This window comes from Bacillus rossius, chromosome 18 (genome assembly GCF_032445375.1).
Source record: "Bacillus rossius redtenbacheri isolate Brsri chromosome 18, Brsri_v3, whole genome shotgun sequence".
Classification (NCBI taxonomy): Eukaryota; Metazoa; Arthropoda; class Insecta; order Phasmatodea; family Bacillidae; genus Bacillus; species Bacillus rossius.
In genome coordinates, this window is record NC_086345.1 from 27,256,219 (window position 1) to 27,284,130 (window position 27,912).

At 41.3% G+C, this 27,912-nt stretch overlaps 1 protein-coding gene across 2 annotated transcripts; it reads left to right on the forward strand.

Annotated features, from left to right (window-relative positions):
* Nucleotides 1-27,853, forward strand: LOC134541448 (pyridoxal-dependent decarboxylase domain-containing protein 1). 2 transcript variants are annotated; one of them, XM_063384914.1, is made up of 16 exons: nucleotides 1-71; nucleotides 1,455-1,646; nucleotides 2,274-2,503; nucleotides 3,036-3,225; nucleotides 5,908-6,055; nucleotides 7,275-7,420; nucleotides 10,056-10,127; nucleotides 12,127-12,285; nucleotides 13,169-13,270; nucleotides 15,093-15,164; nucleotides 16,327-16,437; nucleotides 16,766-16,930; nucleotides 17,788-18,016; nucleotides 20,741-20,893; nucleotides 22,411-22,572; nucleotides 23,730-27,853. In XM_063384914.1, exons 1-16 carry the CDS (start codon nucleotides 21-23, stop codon nucleotides 23,936-23,938), a joined length of 2,391 nt encoding a protein of 796 aa, XP_063240984.1. In that variant the 5' UTR covers nucleotides 1-20; the 3' UTR covers nucleotides 23,939-27,853. The 2 variants fall into 2 exon arrangements, with proteins under 2 accessions (XP_063240984.1, XP_063240985.1); XM_063384915.1 differs by having other exon boundaries at nucleotides 7,275-7,402.
* The last annotated feature ends 59 nt before the right edge of the window (nucleotides 27,854-27,912 follow it).

Genomic DNA, 27,912 nt, shown 5'->3' on the forward strand with positions numbered 1-27,912 from the left:
TGGCTGACACCGGTGTAAACATGGCAAGTGCCACGACTACGATGGAAGCAAATGACGAGACTACAAAAGAGGTTAGCAACTTAAATTATTTCGGCATATTTCAAAACATATGCTGTACTATCGCAACAACTTCTTAAGATACCGAAATGTAATGGAAGTAGGTATGTATGTCGTTTGCAAGATCCATCGTTATGTGCGAGAATGAAAATCCATCATTGACGTGGACTCTTGTTTCTTGTAATTTTATGGTTTTTTGGAATGAAGATAACGTATTTTACTATATCTTTTTTTTTAATTTTGTACCACTTTTTTTTCCGAAACGGTACTTGGAAAACGCGAGGGTTCAGGTCCGCTATCCCATTGAAATAACATTGTACCGTAGGAGTGTTATGGGTTCTCTAATTTCACAATCACAATTAACAACTTTGGCAGGAAAATCAAGTGCAGGTTAAAGTGCTGTTGGACGTGAGGTATTTGCAAGGGTACCTTGTCAGTTTGGAGTGTTGGGCAGAAGAGAATAAAATTGGATAATAATTGTGAAGTTTTTTAATTTGAGAAAAGAGTTTTAGCGGTAAATTTTAAGTACATGGACATATGACAACAAACAATTTTGAAAATGCATTATTTTACATACTTACATTCTCTTAATCACTTTGTAAACCGGCATTGCGATACCAAATATCGTAATGGGACAATGTGAGAAGCGCTGGAAAATTAGCACTGTTAAAGCGCGAGAGAAATTTCGTATTGCTTTCACGCTATTCTACACTCCACATCGCTAGGTGCCAGATTCACGCACTTGAAAACGTAGGTACACTCCACTTGTCTCGCGTGTTTCTTAACAGTTTCCAGTATTGTCCCTATTAGAATATTTGGCGGTACTCTCAAGTAGTCTAGGAGAAATCTGTGTTAATGGTTAGGTTATGTACAGAAATTCAATCGTTCTTTTTTCTGTTGGTATAAAATCATTGTAAACATAACCTGTAATTGTAAACATAATGTAAATTTGTGTTGTGCTTTGATAGCATAGCCAACACTGTTTATCATGAGACATATTCTTGTTCCTGTTGTTCCTGCCCTACTGTTTACTTGATGGTAGCTTCAACTTGATCCTGTGGTTCTCCAGAGGTCCTTAGGAATATAGTGTAGCAGAGACACCAAAATTAAATGAAAAGCAAATATCCTGGCGAAGTCAAACTGAATATTAAAATGAGCTTTTGATTGATTCGCCTAGTCGAAGCTTTGCACAGGCCTAAAACTCATAGCCGTGTGTTTGCTCTGGCGATGATTGCTTTTCCATTGGCTTGTTTCTTGGATAGAATCGTTGTGTTCTTGTTAATCGGGACTAGCTGATTTAATTTGCTTCTCCCCCTAGCGGGGCATTTTGGGCCAACGGTCGCAGAGCGTTATGAATGTACGGAAAGCGAGGTGAGCGCTCCGGGGTCTTGTTCCAGCCGCAGGCCCCGAAGCCCGTGGTCGCGGACATCGAGTTCCAGGCGTCGCAGGTGATCGAGCGCCTGGAGGAGGCGGTGGAGAAGGGGGTGGACGGGGGCGGGGGCCCGCACGCGGGGCAGACCTGGAAGAACTCCCACGGCTTCCTGCCCCTGCCGTCGAGGCCCCCGGAGTACATCCTCTCCCAGCTGCAGGTCGGTGGCCCGTACAAGTCCTCAGAAGCCCTTCATCATCAACTGCTTCCAACCCGCAGCCGGGTCAGCCAAGTAAAGTGTCTCCATTTTCCTCTGACCCTCCACCGTTCCCCATCCTTCACGCTCTTCCATTCATCTCCTCTCTCCTGCGCTCCTTTTAACTGTCTCCTCTTCCCACCTCGTCCTTGGTCTTCCTTGAAGCCTTCTTCCTGTGTACTTCAACTCCAACATTGTCATAAGTACTCTCTTCCCTTCCTTTTCCCATTATTTGGACATGGCCATACAATCTCATTCTTGTTTTATACTATACAATTCAATTCATTATTTAAAGGCACATAAAATTGCTTAACAACTTTTCGTTTCCAGTTTAATTTTTAAAGGTCCTTAAGAGTCCAAACAGTTATTAGTGTATAATTAAATCTATAACTTTTTTTTTTTAATTTCCGTTTTACTATTTAAGAGCGTTTAAAAGTTTGTGTGACAGTTATTAATTTACAGTTTAATTTCTAAGGGCCCTTGAAAGTCACTAACAAGCCAGTTTTTGAAGTACTGTAGGAGTCCCGATGGGTCGTAGTTTGCAGTTTGGTATGTCGGGACGTTGACTTGGGAGCCGACGTGCGTATGCAGGACCTGATAGCCCACGAGGACGCGGGCGGCCGCGAGGACTCGTCGGACGAGGAAGGCAGCCCCGGGAGGGGGGCGACGGCCGCCCTGCCCCGGCTGGACCCGGCCGCACGCCTGGCCGTGGTCTCGCACAGCGTGGCCGCGCTCGCCGCCGGCCTGGGGCGCGCGCACCTTCGCCGCCTGGGTTCGCGCGTCGCCTCCGACGCCGCCCGCTGGCTGGGACACCTGTTCAGGTGCGTGCCATCCGGTCCAATACCGTCCAACATACACATTTGTAATCATCAAGTTGGTAGCTGACGGAAACTGTAATAGATTATTGACTTCTTCCTTGTTTTATTGCTGTAGTCTACTGCTCAGATGGGTCGGGCCAGTTGAATATTTTTTGACCGCTGAAGTTGGCCTGAAAATAAAACCTTAAAATCTTGTATCTGCTAATTACTATACACATGGGAAAAAAAATTCTACAGTTCTATACCAACTTTCTACTCAAAAGTTTTTTTTTTAAATCTGAACTTTAATATAATGGTGACATGACATATCTTTAAGCATTTTTTTTTTAAATTTTATACAACTTTCATTGACATATTTTAATTATGTAATCATAAGTTGGTAATGTGAAAAAGATTTTTCGGAAAATAAATATATTGTGTTTATTTTTTCTTCTCCGTTAAATCATCTTGCCCACATGAGCCGTGCTGTCTGAGGGCGGGGGGCTGTGCAAGGGATGGATGTCCGTAACGAGCGAACGGGTGGTCCCGCGCGCAGGTTCCTGGACTGCGCTGTGTTCTTCCACGACGACGTGCTGGAGGGCGCGGTGCGCGTCGCGCGCATGATGCTGCACTACAAGTACCCCGGGTACCCGGAGGACGGCTTCGAGGCGCTGGCGGCGCGCCCGCCCGCCATCTACAGCAGCACAGCGTCCCCGCTGGGCGCGCTGCAGCACGTCTGTCGCCAGGTTCTGCCCTCAACACCGTCCCTCAACACCGTCCCTCTCAGCGACCGTGCCGGCTTTGTCTGTCGTCGGCGTAGCTTCGATGGGAGCAGTAGCGTAGCCAGGATTTGTTAATGGGGGGGGGGGGGTTAAGAAGCATGGTCCCACCCCTAATAAAGCGGCGGGCCCGGGTGTCCACCCCCGGAAAAAATTTGGATTTTAAAGTGTAAAAAAAGTGCTATTTTGGCAGTTTTCGGTAAATATTGTAATGGTAAAAATATTATTAATTTTTTAATAAAAAAATTGTTTGAGTGATGAAGTAAGAAATTAATTAAAGATATTTTAATCACTCTAAGTGCCTTGTTCACTTCCACTCAAAATAATAAATCATGCTCAAAGCTCGACAATACCAAAAAAAAAAAAAAAAAAAAAAGGCATAAAAAGGCCTGGGTTTCGGCAGAACTGATCTATTTCTGGAAACAATTAGCTTTAGCTTGAAGAGTTACATGACACCATGTCGTCGTCTCAATTCTATACACACACAGCGATCCTTACACTTTTGGAAGCCCAGTCACCGCCTGCTTATAATTACCGCGCTGGTTAAATACAGTAGGTGTAAGATGTTTGAAAACTTGGGACCCGTCACGGCGTCACAACCTTATAGCTTCTGCTCGCGACAGGGGTAGGGGAAGAGAAGGATAATCGGTAGGGCTCGCTTACTCTTCCCCTCCAGTGCAGTGGCCGGTAATAGAAGTAAGACACCCAGGCTTTTAGCTAACCTGCTTTCAGTTAAGAAAAAAATAATTGTGGCTAAGGAAGGGGGGTTAGAACCCCTAAAACCCCCCCCTGGCTACGCCCCTGGACGGGAGTACCAAAGAAAAAATGAACACACTCAGAATGTCCACGTTCTGGCATGTCATAGAAAATCATAGGAAAGTCAGGGAATTCACTCGAAATCCTGGATAATTTATGGATAGGGAAAAGATTATACGGTGAATTGCTATATAAAACCGAAGTAACCCCACAAAGCATGTCGGTACAACTTGTAACACCGATATGCACTTCTTGCCGAATTTGTAGCAGAAGCGTATTGACACTGGCAAGCCTGACACACTTGACTGCTCTGCTGGAGAATCCTGGAAAGTCATTCTTCGACGACAGCAAAACTCGTAGCATGTCAGCTTTCCTAACGTAAGACTTCAGAAATACTTGTTTTGTAGCTGCGTAGTCCTCCCAACAACTGTTGCAATGTCAGATCTCCAAGTCAAGGCGCACCTAGTGCTTAATCCGGTAAGTTAATTTCTGGACCTTTTTGAAAAAATTTCTCGTGGATTGAACAAGAAGCCAATGTTCTCCGAGAATGATTTTCCAGGATCTTCTCCCGTCAGAGATGACAAGTTTCAGAAAAGATTTCTGGCCATTTCCAAACAAGTTTCACTCTTGTTGCAGCTTTTAGACATGCAGCGGAATTCAACAATTCAGCAAAATTTTGTGTCTCTGACAAGCTTGAACTCTTGTCTTTGAATCAGATAATCTTGCACACAATTTGTGGGCGTAAGGATATGACGAGCTTTCCAGACATTCCAACATATCACCCCCCTTTTTTTTATACCACAAATTTTGCCTCACATTGCAAAACTAAAACCTGCCGTAGAAGTTCACGCATGTAATCATCATCATCATCATCATTGAGTGACATTTTACCATTATTAGATAATATTGAGTAAATATTTGTTGAGAAAATTTGATACAAAACATAAAATTCATTACAGCTATTGTAATAAATAAATTTTAAAATACCCTAAAGGGTCCCGCCTCGTCAGGGGTGTATCTGTGTTAGTGATGCGGATAAGTGCGACGCTCACTGGTATTTCTAGCGCGGTATAGCCTCTAAGCGCAAGGCTCTGAACTGGCGCACAGTCTTCTCATTGTCACAGGATAACTGTGAAATTTTAGTGGTGACCGGTAACATTATATGGCTGAGAGATGAAGATAAAGGTGTAATGATAGGCCCTTAAGTGCTTTAAATAATCTGTACCGGTTGTTTTACGCCTAAAAATTACCCTGAAAACATCCGTTTAAGCCATTTTAACTCTTCTAGAAATATAAAAACTCAATCCAAAATCAAAAGTATTTTTCGGCCCTCAGTGAACCCTTAAATGCTTTTCGTAAGCAGACCCCACTCGGATATCATGAGTAATTTTGAAATCGTGTTGTTTTTCCTGAAGCTCTGCACACCGTATGTGTGTCCGGGTAGGTGGAGCCCTTAAGGGTCCCGGTGAAGTGGCCACATACACAGTCTGCAGAGCTTCATGAGAAACCACGCGAATTAAAAACTTCCCAGTATAGCTGAATGGCGTCTGTTTACGAAAAGCATTTAATAATGTAGTGAAAGCGGGTTGTTTTTCAGAATGACGTTTTGACCGATACATCCGGTAGAGATTCTTGAAAGTAACTTAAGGGACTTGCATTACACGTTTACCTTCATTTCTCCGCCGTGTAATGTCATGGTCGCCGCTCGTACGCACGACGAGAAGACTGCGCGCCAGTCCAGAGGCGACACCGCGCTAGAAGCACCAGCGAGCGTCGCGCTTATCATCCCGTCTCGCCTGACACAGACACGCCCCTGGCCAGGCGGGCCCCCTTAATCACCCGCGCGAGAGTCGTATCTTGGTTGTGACGCCGCGCGTGTGTGGCGTACCGCAGCTGGGGCTGCCGACCTCGTGCCTGCGGCCGGTGCCGTGCAACACGCTGTTCGGGTCGCAGCAGAGGATGGACGTGGCCGCGCTGGAGCGGCTCATGGAGGAAGACGCGCAGGGCGGCCGTGTGCCGCTCGTCGTGCTGGCCGACGCAGGTGACTGCCGTTCCATTACTGCCGTGCGACACTCACCAGCAGGGACGCAGTCACACAGTGGATTGCGATCGAACCAAAGCAGATTGCTTGGTTCTGTTTAATAACAGTTTTTTTGACGTGACAACGTCTAATAAATCGATGGACGCCGGCTGCACGCACGAAAAAGTGTCCCAGTACGGATGTCCCACTACGGATGTGTCCTGTTTGCTCGTTGTACGCATGCTGGGCATCTCTCTTCCACTCGATTGGAACGACCATCGATTGGACTTTTCAATCATATTTTTGTCGTTTGAATTATTAATATTATGTAATTTAACGATTGTCCACCGATTTTCAGCACAATCGGTACAGTTATTTAAAAGTAATGTTGAATATTCAAGTACGTTTTGAGCCAACAATGGTGCTTTTCAGTTACACATAATAATTCAAATTACAACCGGGATCTTTTGCACAATGTTTTAAAAAATATTGTAACACCTTATAAATAAGTTTGGTGTATTTGGGATGCGTATTTGTTATAAAATCGAGTTATTAAAACAAAATAATATTATTCCCCTACCGTGAACAAAATTTTTATAAAGGTATATATAACATCTGAAACTTTCAATTATCGAATGTGGCCTCGTGGCTGAGCGGTCAGCGGCGCTATTTTCTAATCGTAAGGTTTTCGGTTTGAACCCCGGCAGGTGCGAAATATTTTTTTTGAACTTGTAAAAATAAATACGGCGCACGTAACATCAATTAAAAGTACCTTATCTAGCATGAAGTTTGTACCACAATTCAGTAAAGTATGTCTGAAAAAGTTTACATTTTAAAATCTTGTAACTATTTTTTATCACTTTTTTTTTTGTTGTGACCTAAGAACAATTTTTTCAAACACAGAAATACTTAACAGATTTATTTTACTTGTTTTGAAAAGTTATACATAACTTATCACAAATCGTTAATTTGAAGAAAAAAAAGTGCATTATGTATGGGACAAAATGACTCTTTTGGGGAAATTGGTATCGTGGAACATTTAAGTTTATTTAGTAGTTTCGCTATGTTTCTTAATAAACATATTTCGTAAAAAACCTGAAACACTAACACCAAAATTTCCTGTTGTGAAAACGAAACAGACCTGAAAATAAGACCATGTAAAGAAAGAGGAGTTGTTGTTTGTTTGGGGAGAAAGGGGTTGCTGGCACGGCTGGCGAGCGTGTGTGTGTGTGTCTGGCAGGCACGCCGGTGGCCGGCCACACGGACAGCCTGCCGCGCCTGCAGGAGCTGTGCCGGCAGCACGACGCCTGGCTGCACCTGCGCGGGCACAGCCTCGCCGCGCTGGCCCTGGTGTCTGCCCCCGGCGTGGTGAGCGGCCCGGCAGAAGTGCGTGCCCCTCTCGCAACCTACTCGATCTTTCACTCACTCACTCTCCAACTCTGTAACTCACTAACCCTGTCACTCACTAACCCTGCCACTTACTAACGCTGCCACTCACTAACCCCGTCACTCACTAACGCTGCCACTCACTAACCCAGTCACTCACTAACGCTGCCACTCACTAACCCTGACACTCACTAATGCTGCCACTCACTAACCCTGTCACTCACTAACCCTGCCACTCACTAACCCTGCCACTCACTAATGCTGCCACTCACTAACACAGTCACTCACTAACACAGTCACTCACTAACCCTGTCACTCACTAACCCTGCCACTCACTAACCCTGCCACTCACTAACCCTGCCACTCACTAACCCTGCCACTCACTAACCCTGCCACTCACTAACGCTGCCACTCACTAACCCTGTCACTAACCCTGCCACTCACTAACCCTGTCACTCACTAACCCTGCCACTCACTAACCCTGCCACTCACTAACCCTGCCACTCACTAACCCTGCCACTCACTAACCCTGCCACTCACTAATGCTGCCACTCACTAATGCTGCCACTCACTAACCCTGCCACTCACTAATGCTGCCACTCACTAATGCTGCCACTCACTAATTCTGCCACTAACTAATGCTGCCACTCACAAACCCTGTCACTCACTAACCCTGCCTCTCACAAACGCTGCCACTCACTAACTCTGTCATTTGGTCTCTCTCTCACTCGCGCTGTCTCGCCCTGTCACCCGAGCCCCCCTGAGTCCCAGCAGACTGTCTCGGGAAAAGTCAAACCACTACGTAGTCCCGCTGTCTGTCTGTCCGTCCCTATGTACCGTGTGTTTTCTCGCATAATCGTCGCACTCTTTTTATTCTGACATCGAGTTTGAAAAGTAGGGGTGCGACAATTACGCAAAAAAATTTTTTTTTTGTTAAATGAAGTTATTTATAAAAAACAAAACCATTTCATGGAAAGTACGTTTTTTTAAAACTTGTAGTATAAAAAAGCACACCAAACAATTTTAAATTTACAAGTCATGCAACAAAAAACCTTTCAACTTCAAATAGAAAAATTAAATCGGTGATACAATTGCAAGCCGAACGAACGCGTAACTATCGCTGCATGCACACCACGATAGAGTGCGGGCTATCAGATGTAGTCAACTCGGCACTCGACGGAGAGAGCGCGGTTAATGCACTCTGCGAGATATCGATATCCGACTACCTGCGCGTGCTCTATACGGGAAGCAACATAGCCAAACATGAATGATGCCTACTAGCGCTGGCTAAATGTTCATAAGCGGTACACCGCGGCGATGCAGACGATCAGATAAAGGAAATAACATTTAAAAAGTCTTTAAATGAAAATTTACACATCAGACAACTTTGTATTTCCGCTAATTAAATAAGTTAAGTAGTTAATTTCTGAATAAATATTAGATTTCTACTTTAAAATACACCGTTTTATACAGAAAAGAAACTTGCACAAAGCGCTCGGAATCTTCTAGCGGAACCAAAATCATCATGTGACATTTACGCGAGAAATTTTTTTATCCAAATTTTGATACCCTAAAATATGGGTGCGATGATTGTGCGATTGCGACAATTATGCGATAAAGAGGTTATGCTTAGATCTTTAAAACCATGCAACAGATTTTGATGCGGTTTTTTTTTAATAGATAGAGTGATTCAAGAGAAAGGTTTACATGTATAATACATGCATAATATAGTAGAGAAACACTGATAATTTTAGAAGTTTCTAATGTTATGTCGTAAATAAACACATTTTTTTGCGCTTACATTGTTGTTGATAATTGTTGATTATCTTTTGTTTTTAGTCAAACGAATAGTAAGTAAAATATTTTTTTTTTAATTATCGAGAATCGTAGTTTAAGGTAAGGTATTTAAGTTTAAAAAAGAACTGAACAGAATAGGTATATTTTGTTGTTGATATTTGTTGATTATCTTTTGTTTTTAGTCTATATTTAATTTATATTTATAATTAGTATATTTAGTATCAGCATTGCACCCGTGTGAAGCCGGGGTGGGTCGCTAGTAAATTATAAATGTAGTTTTTGTAGGGACAAGTCAGTGAAATCGCGATGTCCTCAAAACACCATGAAATGTTTGAGGATAAAGTTCCATAGAAAAATATTGGAGGAAATATAGTGAATTTAAAAATTTAACCAATACAGCTTTGAAGTCCTCTCTACCGTTCCCCAATATATTTCGTGCTTTTAGTGTGTTATCATGTAAATAAAATGACAATATTAATTGACTTGAAGGAAACTCTGTGAAATGAACAGTTAAAAGGTCGGAAATTTAAAAAACTGCAAGTTGCTGTCATTTGTTATAATAATTTAAATTTTTGTCGTTCAGACCTGAATTCGCGGCACTCTTTGCGATTCGAATCCGAGATTTGGATTCCGGAATTGTTGGCTTTCGATCCGTAACTCTTGATTTTTGCGGAAGTCTTGATTCCCACCAGCGGATGGAAAGAATTTGTCCACTCCTCCTCCGAAATGAAGTTCTATGTTCGTTCCTGTGTTTGCAACACACGTAAATTCAGTCTTTACAGTTTAGTTGCGCGGAGGTTTTCCACGGTGGTGGAAGGAGTGTGTTTGTTTGTTCCAGCCGGCGAGGATCGCGGACAGCCTGACGCTGCCCCTGGGCGTGTGGCTGGGGATACCCGCCCTGCCCGTCGTCGTATCCTTTAGCGCTCTCCCGGGCGTCGCCCGAGGGGTCGAACCCCACCCCGGCTCCCGGCGACACCGCACGCGACACAGGCCTGTGCGAACACCAGTCGCGAAACGACCATCAGACCGAATGCCTTAAATATCCCTGAAGTCGAATTGAATTTTAAAATTTGTTTTTATTTTATAAATCACAGGATTGAAGTTTTATATATATATTAACATTTGCAATGCCAATTGGGAATAAAAATGATAAAATAAACGTGCACAATATTGATATTGAGCATTTATAAAAGTAAACGGAGTGACATCTTTATACGTATATATTTTTTTTAGGTAACCGAATTTAAACAAGCAAACCACTGCAACATCAAAAAAAAATATATATATGTTCATGAGCGAATCTTGGGCTCCCATTGTTTTGAAGCTTTGCAGCAAATGCGAAGCCTCGCATCAGACGCGAAGCTTTGCATCGCAACCGAAGCTTCAGATAGGGCGACGAGCGAATTTTCACGCAAAGTCAGATTGAAAATTTAAAAGAGCTTGATTTGATTCGCTTAGTTGAAGCTACCGCAGATCATGGAAGCCACAAAAAAAAAAAAAAAAGTCCAGGAACTGACGGACTGATCACGAAATTCGATAAAATAGTTAGGAACTAAACAGTGTTTTTGCTGGAAATAGTGAACCTTTAATTACCTGCACCCTTCTGCTTGCTTGCATTGTTTTCCGAGCACATTAAATGTAAATAGTTTTGAGACTTTCAAGTTAATCGCAATAAATTGAAAGTGTTTTATTTTTCTAACACATTATATCAACATTTTCCAGTGAATATTGCTTATAGTAATATTTATTATTTAGTGTAAAAATTGTCCTGTGTTATAAAAAATTTCTAAAGCAAATTTTGTTGAAAACATCGTGAACTTGGTTTTTCAGCTAATTTTCAGTACCAAATTCGTAAGGTTTGTGTACCTTCTTAATATCCTCAAAAAATCCCGCAATTTGTCTTTAATTGAATAAGGGCCCTTAAAAATCTGAAAATATCACCAAGAATCCATAACAACGCCATTATAAAGACTGGGTATTTCAATGTTCTTTTGTTTCTGACAAGGCAGAAAAAAATGCCATGCACATTCGAAGTATAGTTCCCGAATTTTGGGCCAGGTTTCTATATTTTTTTTATTTCACCCTTAAACTAAAAAAATATTTGTTTTATTGTCTTATAAACTAAATGTAATTAGTGGTCAAATTAAAATTAGGGGCTAGCGGCTTATCTGATAAAATTGAACTAACCAAAGAAATAATTTTATTGCATTAACCATCATTGCTATTTGTTTTTTTTTGCAAATAGTTTTCTACCAGTTGATAGTGGTGATGGTGACGAAGTAAAGGGCTCCAAAGCTCCGTAATTTTTGATTGCACAAGAGGGTACAAAGCATGATTAGCAACATGATAAATTTCAGGGGGAAAAAATGGGTCATGGAAGTTTGCATTTTTTGTCCTGGAAAAGTCAGGGAAATTTTTTGTACGGATTGTGTGTGGACACCCTGAAAATAATTATTTTTATATCTGCAGGCCGGAAAAATTCGCGGGTTCAATGACCTCCAGGATAGACTATAATATCCTCTACACACTCGGGCAAATGCCCAACTGTTCATTGGCCGCTGACTTGTGAGTTGTCTCGACCGGGTATGGCCTGTGATTCGACACTTCTACGAGTGAGGGTCTCTACTAATTGGCCCCTCAGTCCTCCAGATTAACAGTTGACCAATGGCAGATAGCAGCACTAACGTATGATTATTTTGAATTTTAGCATAGCACGTAATGAACCCGCGAATTTTTCAGGTCTCTCTGGTTATACCTTTAAATTTTTCGGTAACTTCATCACTAAAAGAAATGCGTGACGTTTTCCCGGCCGGTACGTTTGTTGCGGAACCACGGAAGTTGTCGGGCGTGTGTGTGTGTGAGATGCGTGGCAGGAGGTGTCTGGTTGTTCCCTTGACGCGCACGCCCAGACGCTGTACCGCCTGTTCGAGACGGCGGCGGCGCGCCAGGCGCGGCCCGTGTCGGCGGTGGGCGCGGCGCGGGAGAGCACGCTCCCCTTGGTGGCCGGCCTGCTGCCGGACCACGGGGCGCGCAAGCTGGCCAGCCTGCCGCTGTGGGCTGCGCTGCAGGTGGGTGCCCCTGGGACTCCACCCGGCTTGCCCCTTTCCCGGGGTCCCGTCGTGAGGTGACCAGGTTGTGTGGTTTTATTTTCAGGTTTACTTTCAGCAGGTGTGTGCTGTACTGTTACACTCATACAGAGTATTTTACGTTAATTGTTTCGGTGTATGACCATCAAAATTGTAATTATGTTCATGGTGTAAAATTAGTGCTGTGATATGTAGAAACAAATTTTGCTCTATGGCACCTGATATATCTTTGCTAGAAAGAAGGAAAAAAAAAACGGTTGTTATTACATGTAATGGAGAGGAGGATAAACAGAAGAAAATAAAAAAGTGTGTGTTAATTTGAAATTGTTTTGATTATTTTATAAAAGATATAAATAGTTATAATGTTATAAACCTTGGTGTTCCAGACTATATCAATAAGGACCTGTATTACTCACTTAGTGGTCTGAAAGTGAGTGGTCTTATGCTCGTTACGTAAGTAGCTAAGCCAGCACAGAAAATTTTAATATTCATCAAACCAATGTAATAAATTTAAATAGTTACTGCTGAAAACTAGTACAGTGTCCTTGGGACTCTTTCCCCGGGAAAATTTCCTGTTGTGAGGGACCACATTGTGTGATTTTATTTTTACATTTTTAGGTTGATTTCATTTTTTAAAACATGATATATTGATGTTAAACATTTTATTATTTTTTTTGAAAGATTTAAACGTGTTTTATTATCATTATTAAGATTTGAATTAAGTTTTTGTTAAGCGGTTCTTAATTCCATGATGTAACTTTCGTTTCGGTGCTATGTGATGTATTAACTTGGATTTTCGGTGTTTATTTTGTTTGTTTTTTTTTTCATCGCAACCCGCCACGTGATCGTGTGCCTTGCTCCGCAGGCGCTGGGACGGGACGGGGTGCAGGCGAAGATACGGCAGGCGTTCGAGTCGAGCGAGCACGTGTGGAAGAGGCTGGCCAAGTACCCGTGCCTCCGTCTGCTGGTGCGTGCGTTCTCTATGGGCGCCTGTCGCGTGCTTCCGTCCCCCAGGGCGTCCGTGTTCTGGAACGTCAGGGTAGTCGGGGGAACGGCCGGTGCAAGTCCCGCTCAAGACGAGCACCTCTTAAACTCCCAGGCATCCATCCAAGACATCGCAATTCGCTCGAAACCCAAACGACACCTCATGCACCAAAAATAACAAATACACTGGCCTCTGTAATCTCGGGTTTATTCGCGTCTTCTTTCCCTCGCAGGTGGCACAATTATTTTTAATTAAAAATTTTTTTTTTCCACGTCATTTTATTTCTCGCAACGACACAGATTTTGACAGAGGCACTTTTTCATCCCCACACAGCACTCAATCTTGTTATTATTTTGGTAAAGTCATGGAAATTCCCCAGGTGGTAGTAATTTGTGGAGAAATTGTCATGCTCCGGTCTCATCATCACCCAGATTGTGAAAGCGTTTTTTTTTCTTCAGATGGAGTAACAGTGCATAGTCGTACACTTTATAAAAGAGCGTATGTGAGAAATAAAAAAAGAAGTGTGTGAGAGAGAACTGGGCCAGATGTGGTGATGGTGGAGGCTGATGTTATATTATTTCTTTCATCAAATTCCATACAATTAAAATATTACAACAAAAAAAAATAGTCCATTTAATTCAAAATTTTGGTCATGGAACGTTGGGGGAAAAAAAATCAGAAAAAATTAACTAGAGTTTTGTATTAGCATTCCGTAACTGTATTTGCCATTTTTGTGCGTTGCGTGTATGTTTGTGTACAGTGAAACTCGCTCTATTTAGAAAATTCTTAAGAAACATTAAAATTTAAGCATATTAAGTAGAAAATTCTACTTACAAGGTTTTAATTATAGTATATCTGAATAGGTCAGGTGAAAAATTATTCAAAATGATGAAGCCAAGAGAGCTTCGTAAGGCTCTATATCTCACGTGCCATGTTAATTTTTTTTTCGTCGTCACTTTTATTTAAGGGTTATTTAAAAAATATTAATTCTGTACATCCCTTGTATTTGTTTTTTTTTCCCAGAAATATTTTCAACAGATATTCACTCAGTGCACTTGAGCATATAAAGGCACGAAAGTCTTCTTAAGAGCGATTAGGCGTCTTGATCTTTCGATTTCAAATATTTTAATATTGCTTGCAACAAAGCTTTCAGGCTTTTTTTTCTTTTAATTCGACATAGCATAGAACTTAGCTTTGGCTACTTGTTGAAGTCAACTCTTGTGAACTGGTGTGGTTATCATGATAGTTGTAGTCGCTCGCGTGAAATAATGAGCTATTTCCTCGCGTCGCTTACAGACTAAAGCCTGTTAGTAAATATGTGGTTGCAACAATGTACAGAAGGTCTGGGAGATATGATTCATGCCTTGACTTGCCTAAGAATTGGGATCAATAATTCAAAAATGTTGCAAAAATTGGGAACAATCCAAAATGGCGATTTTTAATCTCCCTTGATTATCACTCCAATGTGCCTGTTTACGTCCACGATATTACACTAAACGAATATCTTCTGAAAATATTTGTAGCGAAACAACAAATTTAAGGGAGGTATTGAGTTTCAAATTTTTTTGTAATAGCCCCTTAAATGAAATTATGCCGAAAATAAAAGTAAAAACAAATCGACGTGGTGTGTGAGACAAGAGACTTGATAGGGTTTCGCTGCGATGGCGTGGCGCTAGTCCATGTAGTCCTTTGAAAGAGATCCTTGGTGTGTCGGAGCGGCGCTCGGGTCTCGTTCGGAACGAGACGGACGTGGAACCGAGAGGGCAGGCCGTGATTGGTTGGTTTGTTGTGGGTGCGTGCGCAGAGCCAGCAGCCGGGCGGGGACTCCGGGACCTTCACCGTCAGCGAGCTGGTGGCCAAGCCGACCAGCACGGTGGTGAGTTGCTCAGTTCGTCAGCAGTTCAGTTTTTAACACATAACGAACATTGACGTGCAAGGGTGTTATTAATGTAGTAAATTTTAAAAGACCTATGCTTTAAAAATAGAACCCATTCATAACTAAATAAGTGCACTTTAATAGAAACGAATTTCAATGGTCAATTGCATGATTTGTAACGAAATATATCAAAGGGGATAAAACTGAAATGTGTGGTAGTGTTATCTACTTGAAACATATTAATGTCCCTTACGGTCGCGGTCCAGGGTGTCGGGCAGGCCGCGCAGGTCTTGGGGAAGTAACTGGACTGAACTCGTCGAAGAAAGTCACGAAGAAGTACAGAAATGTCTCGGTTATAAAAATATTAATAGTATCGACTGTAAGCATTGTTAGGGTGTTGGTCCAAGGACACAATTTACTACAAGTTCAGTTCAGTTAACTTCTCTGAGACATGCAAGACCTGCTGACACCTCGGACCTTGGAAAGCTGCTATGGCTGAAGGAAGCCAAGGAATTTGAGCACTCTCGGTCATAGCAGCAATAACGATTAAAATACCAATAAATGTAACACCAAAAATTAAATGGAAAAATAATCACAGGAAAAGTACAGTGTGTCCATAAAAGAATGTTTCTGTTATAAATTTTAATAGTATCAGCTTTAAGCATTGTAGAGTGTTGGTTAATGGTCACAATTAAAAGAGTAATTCGAATAGTTTTAAATAAGCGCAAGCACGAGTACTGCTTCGTCGTTTTCTCGCTTGCAGCGCCACCTACGCAAACTGGCGACTCCTGAACGTAATTTCCCCAATTGATGGAGGGTGAACCTCCGAACTTCATTTGGCAACCCCATTGAAATCTCTTTGCAAGAGAGTGGTTGAATGTCCAAGTCCCTGACCGTTGGATTAGTCGTAATGGTCGAGAACACAGAGCTCTTTTTCGCTTGCCTACACGTTTTGGCAAAGTAGTCCAACCGTTCCTCCCCCCACCCTTCCCAAAATTAATTTTTTAAATTTTTAATTGAGAACCCGTTCAACCAAATGCTTGGTTAATCGGGTCACGGATAATAGAGGTTCTACTGTGTATGTATGTATGTTTAGTTGCAGTGTATCGTAAATCCCTCGCCCCCAGGTCTCGATGAACGTGTGCGTGCGTCCGTGTCGCAGGTGCTGTTTGAGGCGGTGGCCTGCACGGTCGTGTTCCAGTTCGTCCCGGACTGCGGGGAGGGGGAATCCCTCGGCCGCGTCCCCTCGTACTTCGACAAGCTCAACTCGTGGGTGAGCGCGCTGGGCCGAGTGAAAGTGCCGAGGCTGAACCGAGGGGGGGCCAGGGTTACCGTGTTTCATGCTAAAATCAAGTTTTGGAAAGTAGCAGTTTTTGATTTTTATGCTGGTAAACATTTTTTTTTGCCGATGTTAAAAAAAAATTTTTCCACCATAAAAACAAAACATGTTGAATGTAAAGTATGTTAAATTTAAAAAAAATGAGGAATGCATAATAATAAACTCACTGTATGTTAAAATTCTATTGGGGAAAAAAATGTTGATAGTCGTGAATATTGTGATATCTGATAGGGAAGGCACTGACGGGAGCGTGTGTCCACAGCTGGGGCAGATCCTGCAGCGGGACGCCCCGCAGGTGCCCCTGGTGATCTGCGAGCTGGAGACGAGCGGCGTGGTGCTGCGCTACTGCCCCTTGGAGGCGGGCGGGGAGCGCCTGCCCGGCCCGGAGGAGCTGGACGCCTTCGCGGCCTGCCTGGAGCAGCAGCTGGTGAGACCCCCGGCCGCGCTGCCTGTCCTCGGCTGGCACGCCAGTCACCGTGCTGGAGGAACGGTCGCTGAACTCGTTAAACTGAAGGAATGGTCACTAAAGTAATTAAACTGAAGAAACGGTCACTAAAGTCATTAAACTGAAGGAGAGTCATTAAAGTCATTAAACTGAAGGAATGGTCACTAAAGTCACGAAACTGGAGGAACGGTCACTGAAGTCACACGGCAGAGATGTTTATGTTCGTCAAAAGTAAAAACAAATAAATTTCAAATTATGTGTGATCACATTGAGTACTTCATTTAGTCAGAGTTTTCTTATTGTTTACTGCGTTTATGAACGAGGGTTGATTTTACTTTTAACAGATAAGTCTTATGTTCTTTGTCTGGTGAATGCATATATTCAAAATTGGCGTTTGTTATAATTTTACTGAAGTACTATCCCGTTTGTTTTTATGAATGCTCAGTATTAATATTGTGGATGATTATTTTATAATTTTTATTGATTAATGTTTTATATATATATATATATGTGTATGTGTGTGTGTGTGTGTGTGTGTGTATATATAGGGCGCAATTGATAGTCACTTAATCAGTTCAAACATTAAACTTTTTTTTTTTTTTCCCTCAGCATAAGTGTGATATCTGATATGGCATTGCCGAGAACAGTATTTGCAGTTTCGGTTCAACTTTGCGAATATTTCAAAACATCTCGTTGGTGTGGCTTGGCTTCCGGGGGTTGTAAGCCGCGTCCTCGGGGCGAATGATTCGCACCGACGTTGCAGTCGCCGTCGTCAGGGAGCGATGTTTGCTCGGCGTGAAGGTGAAGGTGAAGGTGAAGGGGGGGTGTCTGCCCCGCAGGACATCCTGACGGCCACGGTGCGGCACAAGGAGACCTTCCAGCGCCTGGTGGCGGCGTCCCCGCGGCTGCGCCTGGTGGAGATGCCCGGCTGGGCGGGGCTCGGCGGGGTGCGGTACGTGCCCGAGGGCTGGGGGGACAGCGCCACGGACCACGCCAAGCAGGAGCTGAACCGGCTCAACGCGCAGCTGGTCGAGCAGCTGCGCAGCACGGACCAGGCCTTCTCGCTCGGTGCGTTGCCCTTCCCTCCCTCTCCCTCTCCCGACACGCGGCGCCCAGCTGCGACTCGACACCAGATCTCACGGCCATTGTCCGAAGTAGCTTGGCCTCCGGGGTCGTAGCCGCGTCCTCGGGCGAATAATTCCACACCGACGTTTTCGGTCGACGTTGCTGTCGCCATCACCAGGGAGTAGTTAACCTACTGAGGTTCTTACAAGTTGTCCTGCCTTTATATATGTACTCTCGCACATATCCAACATCCGAACAATACAAGAAAAGATACATTCGAGAATCAGTAGAAATATATTAAAACACCCAGCAAACGTTAATAGAAAAGATGGTTACAAATTAAGCAAAATATGGAACCCGCTCTTTATAAATCCTCGAAACATAGCTCCTACTGCAGTAGTTAACTACTCCCTGGTGATGGCGACTGCAACGTCGACTGAAAACGTCGGTGTGAATTATCCGCCGAGGACGTGGCTACGACCCCGGGAAGCCAAGCCACTTACTTAACACGAAATCAATATGACTTAGATTCTTTCATACTGGTAAAGTCATTTGAATGCAAATTAATTTAGCGTGGGATTTTTTTACTGAAATGTACGAACTGAATTAATATTACATTGCTTGACCTTGCATTGCTTTCAAGGAACATGTTTTTTTTTTTTTTTCATTAATGATGGCACATTTTTTTTTTACTCGCAAATAATTTGAAGGATTTTTTTTTTTTTTTTTAAATTTTCTGAGTTGTTTCATTCTAGACATCCTTATCACTAATGATTTGGTGAATAAGTGCATCATGTGTTAGTCAAAGCTTGATATTTGTTGTGAAATAAGTACAGTAGAACCCGTTTATAGTGAACCCGCCTATAATGAATTCCCGTTTATTGTGAATTTCCGTCTCAGTCCCGGCAAAATGATTTGAGGTTATGTATTAATTTATTGGATATAGCGCACAACTTTTGTCAATGTTGATACGTTTTCCCGTGTACCACGAACAAATTTTGCCGACATAATGCACATTTATCTCAAATATTTTCATATAATTAAAAGTCTTTTCACAAAACGTCTCTTCTGGATCACATTGAAGTTTTTCTCAGCAATACGCTACTCGATTGTCCACTGTTCATATTATAAACAAGTCGTATTCGAGTGGCCTCGGTAGGCTACGTGTAGCCAAAAATGGTGATCAGTTTGGTGAAAATAAAAAATAGTTTTCCCTGCATAGTTAAAGAATGGGCGAACACGTGTACATTTATTATGTTATCAAAATTATAAATAAATTACCGCCACACAAATACGTATGTACATTATAGCAGCAAATTCAATATTTTTACGTCTCATTTTTATCGTTCACGTTTCGGACATTTTGATCGGGTAAGGTTTGTAAGACTACCACTAGATAGAACTCTGTGGACAAAATTTTTCCATAGAAAGTGAGAAAATTTCGTTCCAGCTTTAGCAACTGCGATACTAAATGTTACGTTGTAATCTTTGATGCACCAGCACAATCTTCTTTCTCAAGCTGCGATAATGTCACAGAGTATTAAATGCCCGAAAAAAGGATAATACGCCGATTTCCAAGAACCATTAGGTAATAGAAAGTGTAGTTCATTAAAAATATTATCTGCATTTGCTCATAAAACTGTTGCTTTGAGTATTTTCATTCGTTCTTTTCATGGCTTAGGCCTATGTGTAGTTAAGATTTTGCTTTTGAGTATGTATTGCCAATATAAAAGTTTTCCCAGATATAAAGTTTCCCCTCTATAGTGAACATATAAACTACTCCCTTCAGATTCGTTGTAACAGGGTTCTACTGTACTAAGAATTGTTTTAGATTCATATTTTTCTGAATAATACACTATTCTTGTGAATAAAGACCATGTATAAAAATAAGTACATTGACATGTATGAAAATAAGTACAATGACAATTAAATCTCCTGTTTTAAAAATTTAATTGAACTAAATTAAAACCATAAAATCTTGCCCCTAGTGATGGTAAATTTGGATAAAAACTTATACAGATCATGTTAACGAATACATTTCTTTAAGGATTTGAAAACTGATACAATACTTTTTTGTAAATCACGTCACAAGTCTCTAGAAATTCAATGTTTTTAATTAATAAGTCAGTACCTTAATAAAATTATCCCTTATAAGGATAATTGACAGAGAATAAAAAAATATATATTTTAGCACATAAAATTTGTGCATATCAAATTATGCCTTTAACTTACTAACAAAGACATAGCCATAAATTACGGGAAAAAAAATTGGAGTTGAAGACACCTGCACAAATATAAACTTGTTAAATATAAAATATGGGTGGACCTTTTTCAAATATCGGTCGAAAACAATTAGTACATCAAAAATCCAGAATAACTGTGAATATTGGCCAGTAGTGATAGCGAACCGATTACGACGGCTGTAGGGGTGCAGACTGTGGCGTAGCTAAAGTGACTGGCGCCCCTGGCCAGACTTGAAAATTGCACCCCCCCCCCCCCCCCCCTCTTGGATTAAAACAGAGCGGGGGAAGCATTCAGTAAACGCGAAATCGTTGCAGCACCGCCCCCCCCCCCCCCCCGGCGCCCCTGGCGGGGGCCATCCCTGCCACCTGCCAGCTACGCCACTGGATGCAGACCTAATGATTTAAATGATTTAAAAATATTTTTTTTTGTGGTGGTTGTGTTCCTGCGACTGTGGTGTGACCGGTGGTCCGTGGGGCCCGGCAGGCGAGGGGGCGGACACCCTGGTGTGCGTGCGGTTCGGCATGGTGACCGCCGACACGGACGTGGAGGAGCTGCTGGGGCTGGTGGTCAGCGTCGGCCGGGACCTGGTGGAGTCCTCGCGCTTCCTCGAGACCATGACCGAGATCGTCAAGAAAGGCGAGTGCGCGCGTTCCCCCTTCCCTCCCTCCCGGGGTGTGATACATCCCCTTGCAGCCCACACTGCGTGCCGGCCCGCTTCATTTACGACACTCGATCAGATATAGATGATAACCTTTAAAAGAAAATTTACACGTGAGACAGCTTCGTATTTCCGTTGATTAAATAAGTAAGTGGTAATTTCCGAATAAATATTAGATTTCTACTTTAAAAAACATCGTTTTATACGGAAAAGATACATATGCAAGGCGCTCGGCATCTGATAGCGGGACCAAAAAACATCATTCGACGTTTGAGCGAGAAGTTTTTTCATCCCAATTTTGACGGCCAAAAATATAGGTGCGACGATTACGCGAGTGTGACGATTATGCGATAAAATAGGTTATTACCAATGGAAATACCAAGTGGTACTTATTCTCAAAATAATTTAAATGAAAAATTAAGTAACATTAATAAAGCTAAGAAGATTTAGTGAGAAATTTATATTTGTTCATTGCGCTATGATACATGCTTTTTTTTTTAGTGTAACTAATAATGTGTAATTAAAATTTACAAAAATTCTTTTTAGTGTATATTAAGTTTTATCGAAAAAAAATTCTCCTAACTTAAAATTGTACTTGTTTAAGAACAAAAATTGTCAAGATTTTATTTTATTACGTTTCTCGTGACAGTACGTCCTCAATTAACGGACACCTGTTTAACGGACATTATATTTAGTCTTTAATTTGGATAAGGGCCCCAAACTGCTGTTATTACTGTATCTTAGCTTACAAACGGGTGGGGTTAGTTCTGCTTGAATAGCCTGTATGTACACTCTATCCAAATGCTGCATTTTGCATAACATTTTCTTTTGAGTTGTGGGAAGTGTTTAAAAAATAAGTTTTATGTGTTAAAAAAATGGTTTTAAAAATATTATATATTCATAAATAATTTGAAATTAGTTACAAATAAAGAATGTAAATAGTAATAAGAAGAAAAAAAAAGTTTTTCTGAAGCCTAGTGTTCATAAGCTAGACTGCTAGTGAAGAGGCAGTTTACCTTTTGAGTGGGTTGTTTGTTAGTTGACCATTCAATAGGGGGATGAAAGACACAGCAGGGTTTCGAATATTTTGTGTGAGGTTGCATATTCAACCAAAACTCGGCCTTCGATGTGGCTAAAATCCACATTGCAAGAAACAAGTTATACTTGTAATGCGACTTCCAGCAAGGTTGCGTTAAACCTTTAACGCTACCATGGAGGGGGTATGACAGCACTGTATGTTTGCACCCGGTGTTCCACAAAACTACTATATGAATTTTAATGGGGTTTTTAAGTTAACTTGAGCATAGCAGAGAAAGATATATAGGTAAGCTTTATTTTTTTTTAGCTTACAAAACCCGGGATGTTGAAACAAAACAGGAGGAAGTGGAACGCACTGAAGTGTGTGTGTGTTGACTCGCCAGACTCTGCTGGACTCTAGTGTCGGTGGTGTGGTCGTACGAGGCGAGTGTGTGGTGCAAGCGGGGAACGTGCGCAGGCATCGAGACGGCCACGCTGGACCTGCAGAAGGAGAACGAGGAGCGGCTGTGGCAGGAGGGCATCCTGCGCCACGTCCCGGTGTTCGGCTCGCTCGTCAACTGGTGGTCCCCGCCCAGCCGCGAGGGAGGCGTCAAGGGCCGCAGCCTCAACCTCAACGCAGGTCCGTGCTCGCTCTTTCTCGCTCTCTTCTCTCGTTTCCCTCTCTCTCTCTCTCTATTTCATCTTTCCCTCCATCTCTCTCTTATTTCCCTTCCTCTCTCTCTTCTATCCCTCCCCCTCTCTTCTTCCCCTTTCTTGCTCTTCTTTCCCTACATTATTCTCTTCTTTCCCTCTCTCTCTTTCTTCTATCCCTACATCTATTTCATCTTTCCCTACATTTCTCTCTTCTTGCCCTCCCCCTCTCTCTTCTTTCCCTTCCTCTCTCCCACCTCCTCTCTTTCCTTCCCTCTTTCTCTTTTTTTCACCGAAAAGCATATAAATGCTCCACCAAACACCAGAGTGCAAGTTAATTCACCATAATGCATCGAAATTCAACCGAAGTCATGAACTTAATCAGGGTTTGCATCAAAACCTAACTTCAATCACAAAAATTTAAATTTTAATGTGTTAAATTTAGTAAAACTTAATTTTGTCAGCTTGAAGTTTGTAACAAAATGTTTCTAAATAGATTTAAAAAAAAAAATAATAATTTTTACTTTGTATGAGTGTGCATCTCTTATCAGTAACTCATTTTTTTTACATAATTGATGTATGCTCTATACTTTTTTTCCAAACACACATTTACCTGCAGATTTATTTTTCTTGATAGTTCTACCCAATAAACTTATTACAAATTATTTTATTGTTGAAGTTCACCATGTATAATTGAAAATGGCGCTATTTTGGTGACATTAGTATTAAGGAATTTATGATTATATTATGTGTTGGAAAGCACACTATCTTTTATGTCAATAAAAACTATAACACAGAAATCTCCTTTTTTAGAAATGAAATTGCGAGAGAGGGTAAATCGCTGCAGAGTGTAGGGATGAGACACGCTGCAGTGTAGGGACGAGACACGCTGCAGTGTAGGGACGAGCGAGACACGCTGTAGTGTAGGGACGAGACACGCTGCAGTGTAGGGACGAGCGAGACACGCTGCAGTGTAGGGACGAGCGAGACACGCTGCAGTGTAGGGATGAGACACGCTGCAGTGTAGGGACAAGACACGCTGCATTGTAGGGACGAGCGAGACACGCTGCATTGTAGGGACGAACGAGACCCGCTGCAGTGTAGGGACGAACGAGACACGCTGGAGCGCGCGCTGTTCGGTTGCAGGCGTGGTGGAGAGCACGGAGAACATCTACCGCTACCACATGCAGCTGCAGCAGGGGACGGGTCCCGCCCCGGGGGCCCGGGGCCCACCGCTGCCCCAGGTGCAGACCCCGGTGGCGCCCCAGCACTCGCGTTCCTCGTCGCACAGCTCCCAGCAGTCCCAGGGCCCCGACCCCACCGCTGCGCCCGCCCCCGCCCCCTCCCCCTCCTAGTTCCACCCCCTGCCCCGGGCTCGAGAGCGAGAGACAAGGGCCTCCGCGAGGGTGCAGCGTCGTCTTCCCACCTCGTCCCTGTGTCTGGACGTGCACGGTGAGGGCCAGTTGCCAAGTAGCTCTACAGCTCTACAGGTTCTCACGCGTGCCATTTTCTTCCCCCAGAATGCACACCTGCACAACTGCCCGACTAGGCGGGAAATTCTAGCCCATTCGGAATTTATAAAAATGTGTTTTTATGAGAGTTAATTTTCATTTTTTAACACAGGCGCGGAGTGAATAGTCCAAAGGATTGTTTTCAAGTTGACGGCTGAAATCTTTTTGAGTTCAGACAATTGATTATGTTCGGAGGATGACTACGGGTGTACTGAACTGCAGTCGCTGTTTTTAAGGTGGGTGGCAAAATTTATTTATTCCTTTTTTTTTTACGTAAATAATAATTAGTACTAAAAGCATTAATATTATTGGTATGTTCAGAAATGGGACTGTCTCTCGCCCTCGAATGCTTGCTGGTGGAAGGCGGCCTTGTAGGTTTCTCCGAGAGTTGTTGGTCAATATTTTTTGGTGCTGCGTTAGTGTGGCGCGTTTCGGAAGAAGTGGACATTTTTTTTTTCATGAACTTTTATCAGCTCTCTGCACAATTGCATTTTGTGGGAATTTTTGTTTGTGTATTTGCGGACCGATTGCTGGAGTTAAGGCAGATTTGGTGTTAGTACTTGGTAGCGAACTTACTGACCGAGCAATAGCACTGTTAGATCCTTCACCATTTGCTGTTGTGTTTGAGTTTTTTTTTTTTCCGTTACAACTTCGCTTGACTAGACACTTTGTGACGGATTGTAGGCAATAAAAAAGTAACACTTTAGCGGCGAAGATGTCGCAGTTAACCCAAACTGTAAATGAGGGGACAAACTCACTCGCCTGCTTCTTTTCTATTTGTTGATTTGCATTCCAACTCCAGCGTACCTAACACAAAACTGTGCACAAATGTGTCTGCATCGTAAAGGACCTAGCATAGTTGTTTTAGATTGTGTTGAAAATAAATAATTTATTAATTTGTTATTCAGGAAAGTTTATTTATTTACCTATAGAGTGTATTTAATGCGTAGTTTATAGTATGACAAATTAGAAAGAAAAGAATTTTTTTTTTCCATGTTACAGAAGATTCTGTATTTTAATTTAGTTTGCCAAATGACTTGATTTGCATGTATGCGTTTTTTTTTTTTTTGTATGCTTGAGATGAAGTTGTAAATTGATAGTGTGGCGCTACAGTTTTGCAAGTGAAGAAAGTTCAGAATACACACACACACACATGCGCGAGCTACAAAACAACACACGTATACTATGAAACTATATGAAATGCATGTTCAGTGCTTCCAAGACTTGTGCTTAAATATTTGCCCAGTTTTTTAAAATTTATTATATGTATATGTTCAGCTCCGTATACTGAATTAAGGAAATAAGGTTCGATACACATGCGCTACACACTGCCCTTTGGACACAGAGGATTGTTGCTGTCTGCTTTATATCTTGTGCAAAGAATAGTATGCATTACTTATTATACTACAGTCTAGTCCACAAATGAGTGCACATATTTTCTGAAAGGTTCCTTTATCATTATCATCTTTTTAGTTTGGCAGCTGTATATCTTCCATCAGTTCTGAAAGGAAAAAAAAATTGTAAATGGAAAATTAAATACATACGTTATAATGATATTGTGTGTATGGCTTGACAGCATAATGCCTCACATTAATATTGTCAAATATGCAATCGTTTGTGGACTAGATGACAATCAAGGTTTTATCCAATTTTTTCAAAGGTTGTTCACATTCTGGAAAGTCGGGGAATTTACTTCAAAACCTGGAAAAGCCGTGAAAATTCCTCTGTGATAGTAATTTGAGGAGGAAATGTCATGCTAGGTGTGCCTTCAACCAGAATTTGGACTTTTTTTTTTACAGGTGGTGTTTTAGTGTTTAGTCACACATATTGTAAAAATTTTGAACTATGCCAGCTACAGGGATGGCAGAGGCTGGATTGTTTTTATTTCTTTAAAAAAATTGTGAAATAGGTAAGTAATTTTTAAAATTTGTCAGGGAAATTTGTAATTTTGGTCACAGAATGTCGTGGAAAAGTCAGGGAAATTTTTCTACAAATTTGTCGGATACCCTGTTGCATTAGAATCTGTTTTCTCTTTGCTACTTTCATCTGTACAAATATTTATAGTGGGCATAATTTTCTTTGCCTTTTGATTAGCTGTAAGTTAAGTTTCTTGGGAATTGTTTGGAAATTTAAATTATAGGCAAAAATTGGAAAGTGAAAAAAGTATAAGAAGGAATACGTAATTCCTCTCGACCTCGTAAAATGAGAATTTTGAGAAAAGAGTGGATTTTCAAGGTCATGCCTCCTCTACCTTTTCTTGCTGCGAGAGGGGAGAAGTGTACACAAGAGAAGCCCTGACTTCAACTGTTTAGCACCAACTTATCTTTGCTCGCAGAACTGCAGGCTGATAGGGATGTGTACCAGGTTTCTGCGAAACCTGTTCTTATTTTTGTTTCCCCATTATAATCAAATTTTGAATCAAATATAAAAGTATTTATGAATGTTGAATATTTTTCTAATTGAATTTTTTTTCCCCCTTTAAAATGTCACAAGAGTCCAACATAAATTAATGCAATAATGAAAACCATGTGCAGTAAAATTAAAAGAGAAAAAACTGATTCATTGCTTTGGTGGAAAAAACTTGAGAAGTTTTATTCTTCCAAATTAATGGTAGTATGTCTTTTTTTTTTCTAGTAATTTCTAAAACCTTTGCTTTATTATTCTATGTTAATTCCTTGTAAGTAGAAATTAATTTTCAGGCACGGGTGTATCCAGTCCTAAAAATTGTATTTAACAATCACATAAAAATAAAATACAATTGGTGTGGTATAAAATGGCATGCAAGTTTTAACTTTATTTTAATTTTATTTAGAAATTATAAAAAAAAAAATTGTGATTAAATTTTGTGATAGTTTTGTTACTACAAACCTCGTTATTGAAAAGTGACAAAATTATGGACCCTTGAAGTTTGTGTTAATGAGGTTTGACTGTAGGCTCTATGTTTGACTATGAAGGTAGTGTAACGGACATAATTGAGCATGTGACGTACTCTGTGTGGATTTCCTCAGCAATGCGAATAGAAAATGGGCCTAGTGCGATCTATGATATCTAGGTACATGTGCACTCTCTTTACTCCAAGATGCTAGTTAAAGTGATAGTGGTATTGATTGATAGGTGTATCTTTCATATTTGTTGATTTGAATTTTTTTAATTGTATATTTTTGTCCAATTTGTATTTTTCATATCTATTACGGTACATGACATCTAACTTTTTTTTTTTTAATCTGCCTTTTGGAAGATGCTGTAAGTTTCAGTGTAATAAGACATTCAGAATGTCCTGAACTTGTTAGTTTTCTGTGGAAAGACACTGAAAATGTTTTTAAGTCTAACTGGGTGATTACATTTTTATTTATCGTTAAAAATGTTTTTTATTATTATTATTATTTTTAAATACTAAAGTGATGAGCACATGGCAGTAAGTAACCATTGATACAAAATGCTGCCAGCATTGTGAACTTGTTCGACCGCTATGTTGTTTGTTTTTCACGGCTTTTCCGACTTCAGTTTCGCGGAATAGTTTTTCATGTTGCTTTCTTTCTTCGCGTTGAATTGATACCAAAGATGCCTAAAAGATATATGTACATGTGCATTTCAGGAATAAGAAGATTGTACATAGTGTAAAAATTTAATGGACACTTAATGTATAAAAAATATATTTAATGGTACTCACTCCATTTTAGTGTATTCTTTTCCTTTATTTTCACCTGTGGATGTTATGTTAATGTGTTAGTGTGTATTAATAAAAAATCTTTACAAGAATTATAAATGTGTAGTACATATTCATTTAATTGATTATTCTTATTTTTTCTGTTTGTGTG

Excerpts from the sequence above, each read along its gene's own strand:
- LOC134541448 (XM_063384914.1), top strand. The coding sequence starts at position 21 with ATGGCAAGTGCCACGACTACGATGGAAGCAAATGACGAGACTACAAAA. Across the intron at positions 6,056-7,274 it reads CGTCGTGCTGGCCGACGCAG|GCACGCCGGTGGCCGGCCAC; the intron begins GTGACTGCCGTT and ends TGTGTCTGGCAG. Across the intron at positions 12,286-13,168 it reads CGCTGTGGGCTGCGCTGCAG|GCGCTGGGACGGGACGGGGT; the intron begins GTGGGTGCCCCT and ends CTTGCTCCGCAG.